This window comes from Nannobrachium achirus (assembly GCF_963921795.1).
Source record: "Nannobrachium achirus genome assembly, chromosome: 5".
Classification (NCBI taxonomy): Eukaryota; Metazoa; Chordata; class Actinopteri; order Myctophiformes; family Myctophidae; genus Nannobrachium; species Nannobrachium achirus.
The window spans coordinates 26,794,981-26,803,198 of record NC_137814.1 but is presented as its reverse complement, the minus strand read 5'-3'; the positions used below and the strand labels follow the sequence as shown (position 1 = coordinate 26,803,198).

Sequence of the window (8,218 nt, the reverse complement as noted above, 5' to 3'; positions counted from 1 at the left end):
GCATTGCGCAGAAGGTGAGCGGCACTTCCGGCGTCGCAGCCGAGAGTGATCTACAAGCTCACAACGGTTGCATCAGCGACGCGACGTGAGTTTGTATGTCTGCTGTTCTCCGGATGTGTTTCACACATAATGCTACAGTAAATTCTCGCGGAAATAGGTGGATATACAAATCCGCAACATCGCCCCCGCATTCAACAGTGTGGAAGGGAGAGCGGCCTTGGCAGATTGCAACAAAGCTCTGAATAAACAAATACAAACATTCTTATATAATATATTGAATTTCACATTCAACAGTAGAGAGGCTTCCAGAGCTTTGCAAATAAAGCTGGTTTTGAATGTGAGTCGTTACAATGTACACATCATAACCAACACGTTTAACCTTTGCTACACCAGAACACAGAGTGCCTTGCTTCTTTTCTCTTCTTTGCACACTGTTGAACCACATGTCTGTACTGTGTCTTGTGCGTGATACAGTGCTGGCGTGGGGCGGACCGGCGTGTTCATCACGCTGAGCATCGTTCTGGAGAGGATGCGCTACGAGGGGGCCGTGGACATCTTCCAGACCGTCAAGATGCTGCGCACACAGAGACCAGCCATGGTGCAGACCGAGGTAACACACGCTGTAGATACTGTGAATCACACAGAGACCAGAGGTAACACATGCTGTAGATACTGTGAATCACACAGAGACCAGAGGTAACACATGCTGTAGATACTGTGAATCACACAGAGACCAGAGGTAACACATGCTGTAGATACTGTGAATCACACAGAGACCAGAGGTAACACACGCTGTAGATACTGTAGATCACACAGAGACCAGAGGTAACACACGCTGTAGATACTGTGAATCACACAGAGACCAGAGGTAACACACGCTGTAGATACTGTGAATCACACAGAGACCAGAGGTAACACACGCTGTAGATACTGTAGATCACACAGAGAACAGAGGTAACACACGCTGTAGATACTGTAGATCACACAGAGACCAGAGGTAACACACGCTGTAGATACTGTAGATCACACAGAGACCAGAGGTAACACACGCTGTAGATACTGTAGATCACACAGAGAACAGAGGTAACACACGCTGTAGATACTGTAGATCACACAGAGACCAGAGGTAACACACGCTGTAGATACTGTAGATCACACGCGTGTATGTGTCTACAGGAGAGGTTGAGGCCGATCGCCCCCCGCTACCCCCGCCTCCCCGTTTTTTGCTCCCAGACCACGCCCCCGACCGTCGCGATTGGCCGGCTGTACTAGGCTGTACTTCCTGGCCATGTCCTGTGTGTACTGTTGTTGTTGTCGCGTCGCACTAGTGCTGTCACGCGTAGAAGGATGTTTGAGAGAGATGAGATTCAATTTATTGTCAGTGTACAGTACAAGTACAGTACAGTACAGCGAAAAGTATTTTCACATCTCATACGCGGAGACGTTTGAATACGCGGAGACGTTTGGACTTTTGTCAAAATGAAAATGCGGGTGATTTACAACGCAGCCGACCGACCGATGACAATATTGTTGTTGGACCGTCGCTAAATACCATCTAATGATGTAAAATTAGCGTGGCATTACTGCCCACAGAAAAGCATGATATCGATGTTGCTTCATGTTTGGGGTTTATTTTCAGACAACAGAGTGTGACTGCAGGTTTGGGAAGAGAGGGAGAGGGGGGAAAAACGTCTGGAGACTGATGCTCTAGTCTAAAGTAGCCAGCGTGGAATCAGACTATTTTGAGTTCATTTTATTATTGTTATTATTATTATTATTATTAAGGACCAACTGTGGGGGGGAAACACATTTTACTGTACCACGTGAATGGCGTGGCATTACAGCCCACCACATAAATAGGTCGAATTGCACACCATAGCCTACCACAAGAGATAAAGCATTTACATTTTTTATTTGACAAGCTTGGGAGAGAAGACTTGTAATTGAACGTATGGGTAGCCTAGTATATACATAGAGATGATTAATGAGGTGTTGTATTGATGCTAATTCTACACCACCTGAAAGGTAGATATATGAGCCATCAGAATTCCATCCATTCCTCCTCCTATATTATTATTCTATAGGCCTATTGTCTGCATGACATCATTGTTAGTAGAGATGCTTGATGAGGCACCCGCATTTTCATTTTGACAAAAGTCCAAACGTCTCCGCGTATTCAAACGTCTCCGCGTATGAGATGTGAAAATACTTTTCGCTGTACTGTACTGTACTTGTACTGTCCACTGACAATAAATTGAATCTCATCTCTCTCAAACATCCTTCTACGCGTGACAGCACTAGTGCGACGCGACAACAACAACAGTACACACAGGACATGGCCAGGAAGTACAGCCTAGTACAGCCGGCCAATCGCGACGGTCGGGGGCGTGGTCTGGGAGCAAAAAACGGGGAGGCGGGGGTAGCGGGGGGCGATCGGCCTCAACCTCTCCTGTAGACACATACACGCAGATCACACAGAGACCAGAGGTAACACACGCTGTAGATACTGTAGATCACACAGAGACCAGAGGTAACACATGCTGTAGATACTGTAGTGTAGATCACACAGAGAACAGAGGTAACACACGCTGTAGATACTGTAGATCACACAGAGAACAGAGGTAACACACGCTGTAGATACTGTAGATCACACAGAGACCAGAGTGTAGATCACTGTGTAGATCACACAGAGACCAGAGGTAACACATGCTGTAGATACTGTAGATCACACAGAGAACAGAGGTAACACATGCTGTAGATACTGTAGTGTAGATCACACAGAGACCAGAGGTAACACATGCTGTAGATCACTGTTTCCCAAACAGTGGGTCGGGACCCATTTGTCAAATGTAATAATAGTTTAAATAATAATTTAAATAATAATGTTATACATTTTAAAACAAACAATAAAATCTAAGAAATTCCACGAATGAAAATAAAATAAAATAGTGAAAATATCTTCCAACTACCGATCTACAAGCTCGCAACGCAGCATAGATCTGCTATTTTCCGGGTCCCGGGGCACTCTAGTTACTGTAGATCACACAGCAATAGTGCAGACAGAGGTAACACATGTTGTACAGTAGATACTGTATGACAGGAGACAAGTTATGAGCTTGTAGGTCAGATATTCTTTTTTACAGATAGAGGGGATTAAGGAAGGGGAAAAAAAGAATAGACCCCGAGGGACCCTGGTAAACAAAGTATACATATATGGTTTAAAAGGGTTCATTTCAAGGACCCCCTGTTTGATATGCATTAGGCCACTGTAGACCCCATTTGATACCATGGTTTATCTCTGTAAATCCACCCTACGCTGTAAAGTGTTAATTTAACTCTGTTCCATTTGTACGCTCTCTTGTATGAGTTACAGAGCCGCCAGGGTCCATTTGGTGCATGTCAATAATTTAAGACCCCCCTGGAACCCCCTGAAGGACCCCCGTGGGTCCCTGTACCCAGAAGCAGAGCTGTTTTTAATAATTAACCATCTAATAATTAGATCCATTAGCCCTCCAATAATAGCCCATGAAATAACCCAGCAGCATTCATTATGCATCAACATCATCAGTTCTTGTCAGGCGAGGATATTTTTAACTTCCATAGCAGCACTCTGTCTGCCCCTCAAGACAAGGCAGTGTAATATGAAGAGGCTCACAGCTAGAAGACAACTTTAAATTAGTTTGTTTTTAGTTTGGAAAAAGCAGTAATTGATTTGATTTGATAATTGTACGTTTTGTATACAATTTAATTTCAATATAAAGGAAGCACGCACACGCACGCACGCACACACAGACACACACATAAGTATACTCAAGAACGAATTTGACAGAACAACTTTCACATGCTGTAGAGTTAATTGACCAGGAGTATCTATATACTCTTACTCAAGTAATGTGATTAGGTACTTCCAAATACACATCAGGCATAAAGGTCAGTAACTAGTGAGTGCACAACCACTGTAATTACACCGCGTTGTTGAATGCTCAATTCTGATTGGCTAATCTCTCATTTGTGTTTAGCCACCTGATACCTACATTATCATCCCTTAGTATGCGTCTGTTATCACCATTGTCATCCCTTAGCTAAGGCTCAGTCTATCTGTCTACTGTCTGTCTGTCTACTGGCTACCAGGAGGCTGGTAGACCCGTTATCACCCATTGGTCTTATCACTGCAATGCACATGGCCAACACACGTTCAGGGGAATAAAAAAAAGTCATACCTGCGCTGGGATTCGAGACTGCCATGTTGGGAATACTAGCCATGCGCTCTTACAGGGGACGCTACTGAGACGGAGGCGCCACCGAAATCTTTGTTTTATTGAACAAACCGCGATGGAGGCGTGCCGTCTCAGGCGGCGATGAACCCCGCGAGACACCGCAGAGGGAGCGGTAGCGAGCAAGTCGCTGTGTCGAGCGGTGCGAACGCCGTTACTGAGTTATGTGCCGTTATGGACAGAATAGTAAATATTGGTCCCCCCTAGTTTGCATGGTCCAAGTTAACACAAAGCAAAAAAAAAAAAAAAAAAAAAAAAACGGACAGCTGCCTGGTTTGCTCACTCAAAGCAGCGATGGTTAGTAGGGAATCCAAAGGCCCGGGTTCGATTCCCACTGAGGGAACGACTAGCAAATTATTCCTCTGAACGTGTGTTGGCGCATGCTCATTGCTGTGGGTGATAACGGTCTACCAGCCTCCTGGTAGCCAGTAGACAGACTACTGAGCCTTAGCTAAGGGATGACAATGGTGATAACAGACCCATACTAAGGGATGACAACGGGGATATCGGCTGGTTTAGTGTCAAAGTTATAGATATGTTGTTGGTAAGTAGGCTTGTAATAAGCTGGATAATGTTCTCCTTTAGGGTAATGAACTTTATATCGTCCTTCACTTGAGGAAGAGGTTATATGACTATTGCGTTAAATGACTTATAAAGACTGAAACTAAGTCTTAAAACAAGATATAAACTCAAAACCAGCAAACCTAATTAAAAAAAACGAATCAAAATGAAATAGAAAGCGCAAAAGGTATTGCACAAACAGATGTGCCATTCCACATTTCAGCCTCTAGTTTCAAATATCTAGGTGTAAATATTACGAACAAGTTCACTTCACTTTTTTCTGCAAATTTTACCCCCCTATTAGACCAAGTAAAGTTAGATCTTCAAAGATGGGATAGCTTGCCTCTGTCTCTGACAGGAAGGATTCAATCTGTTAAAATGACTATACTTCCGAAATTCTCCTTTCTCTTTCAATGTATTCCAATATACATCCCTAAATCATTCTTTGTAGCTCTTGATCGGATCATATCACCATTTATATGGGCGGGTAAACAGTCTAGAATTAAAATTTCCACTTTACAAAGAAGTCGCGAAGATGGTGGCCTGGCCCTTCCAAATTTTACATTTTACTATTGGGCTGCCAATGTGCAGAAGTTGGCCTACTGGTTCCACTCCCCATCGACGGACTGGTGCTTATTGGAGGCCCAATCCTGTCGCTCAACCTCTCTTGCTGTATTGGTCCATTCTAAACTTCCCTTATCACCGACTAAATATACTACTAATCCAGTGGTCATCGCTTCTCTAAAAATTTGGTCGCAACTGCGGTCCCATTTTAAATTCAAAGACAGCTCAATAAATTGCCCCATAGTCCACAACCATTTGTTTCCTCCCTCTACACTAGATTCTGCTTTCACTATTTGGAAAGATAAGGGAATTGTTAAATTCTCTGACCTATATGAGAAAAACATATTCTGTAGTTTCGATAAAATTCGGACCAAATTTGACCTGCCTAGAAATAATCAGTTTCGTTTTTTCCAAATCAGAGATTTTGTTAGAAATCATTTCCCCTCATTCCCTGAGAGGCCGAGGGATCTACCTTGGGAAACTCTCCTAAAATTGCAACCCGGAGGGAAAGGACATATCTCAATGACTTACTATTCTATCACCCAACTAAATATGTTCCCACTAGCTAAGAACAGGGAGAATTGGGAGACTGAATTAGGTGAAGCCTTTCCTGACGAGTGGTGGGACGGGGCTATTGACAGGATTAATACGTCGACGTCATGTGCAAGATTGGGACTTATTCAATTTAAAATCTTTCATAGACTTCATTATTGCAAATCAAAGCTCGCTAAGATATATCCTGATGTTGATGACAAATGTGATCGCTGTGCGCTATCGCCAGCAAACCATACTCACATGTTCTGGTCTTGCCCAAAGCTAGTACAATATTGGACAAAAATCTTTGAGATTCTCTCTGAAGTGTTCTCGGTTCAATTAGAGCCTTCACCCCAAATAGCTATTTTTGGAGTGCCATCGAATTTTCAGCTACTAACAACAAAGAAATCCAACATATTGGCCTTCGCAACATTAGTGGCAAGACGTAGGATATTACTGTTATGGAAATCTCCTACCCCTCCTTCTGCTGATTTATGGTTAAAGGACATCATGGGATTTCTAAAATTGGAAAAAATAAAATTCACACTGAGGGGATCGGTAGACAGATTTTTCTCGACCTGGCAACCACTTATCACATACTTTGAGGGTCTGAGGACACTTGCAGCAGACTGACCAACACTGTACAACTCAGAATATTTAATGGCCACCTCTCGGGGCAACTTGTAATGATATACATAACTGAGGAGGATGATGTCTGTTAGCACTCTATCGACTTGATCTGTGTAAATAATACAACTATGGTTTCTAGGAGACTTAATTCCACTGGTATTTTTATTATATATATTATATATATATATATTATTTTATTTTTTTTATTTTAATTTATTGTACTTAACCTTGTTTGTGTAACTACTTTTCTTTACTATCGTGCATACTGTGTACGCTGATTTATTGTTTTGTATTTATTTTTATTGTTACTGTCTTTATTTATTTTTTCAAGGAGTGACTAATGATAGCAATATGGGGGGAGGGTTGGGGAAAAGGGGAAAAAAAAAAAAAGAAAAAGAATGTCTTTGCAATATTGACTTGTTTAATGTACAATGTTGAAATATATGTGACATGAATAAAGATATATATAAAAAAAAAAAAATGAAATAGAAAACAAAAGGTCAAAACGAAATATAAAGACTAATGAAAAAAAAAAAGCTATAATAACCTCATAATAAAGCTTCTCTCTACTGTGTTTTTCTGTCTCCTCCAGGATGAGTACCAGTTCTGCTACAAGGCTGCTCTAGAGTACCTGGGCAGCTTCGACCACTATGCAACATAGAAGACACATCCAGTGACCATCCCTCCCTCACTCCATCCATCCATCCACCCATCCATCCACCCCTCCATCCCTCCCTCCTTCTCCCTGCCCTGAGGATCCACAGGCCAGGCAGCCAACCAGGAGAAAGAGGAGGACAAACTAAACTAAAGGAAACATGAAACAGTTACAAAAACACACAATCGACGGACAAACGAACAAACGAACTTAAGCCTTCCGGAGAGCGAGTTTCCAACGAGGGATGAATTCTACAACCAACCAGGAGGAGGAAAAACAAAGCAAAACGAAGAGAGAGAAGAAATAAAAAACAGCCACAAGACAAACTCCTATGTTCTAAAGCACCACCCCCTCCTTACCCTCTGACATGACACGTCCCCCTACCCGTCTCTGAGAGGACGATGTCCTCCTCCTCTGACAGGACATGTCCCCCTGCAGAGGTCAGCGGGGTGGGGGGGACAAACTAAACCATGTATAATTCATATACTTACCTCAGTGTTCCAATGTGAAGGACATTATAATACCTGATGTGTGTGTTGTGGTCAAGCTATTCTACCGATATGAACCCGTGAAAAGAATCTCTCTCTCTCTCTCTCTCTCTCTCTCTCTCTCTCTCTCTCTCTCTCTGAAATTATTACCATATTATATGTGTATTAAAAAAGAATATCTATAAAAAGAAATGTACAAAACAAAAACAAACACACACACACACACACACACACACACACACACACACACACACACACACACACACACACACACACACACACACACACACACACACACACACACACACACACACACACACAGATCTAAGACACAAAGAAAGCCTGGATATTTGCTGCACCCTGAATGGGCTTTTTACCCTCGACTTTCTATCTTATAGATTTGGTGTTCTTACTTTAGTGGGTTGGGTGGGAGAGGGTGTACAGTAGGTACTTACTTTAGTGGGGGGGGGTTACAAAACGCAAAACGGCAAACATGTCCGCGTGTCCGTTAC

General features: G+C 42.6%; 1 protein-coding gene across 1 annotated transcript in view; it reads left to right on the top strand.

The window, feature by feature from the left end:
* ptprsb (protein tyrosine phosphatase receptor type Sb) overlaps positions 1–7,262 on the top strand; it is a 113,603-nt gene extending 106,341 nt beyond the window's left edge. The window contains exons 28-29 of the mRNA XM_080726658.1: positions 475–610; positions 7,156–7,262. Coding sequence (XP_080582784.1) covers positions 475–610; positions 7,156–7,224 — 205 coding nt within the window. The 3' untranslated portion in view covers positions 7,225–7,262. The remainder of the gene's footprint in view (positions 1–474; positions 611–7,155) is intronic.
* Positions 7,263–8,218: the final 956 nt, after the last annotated feature.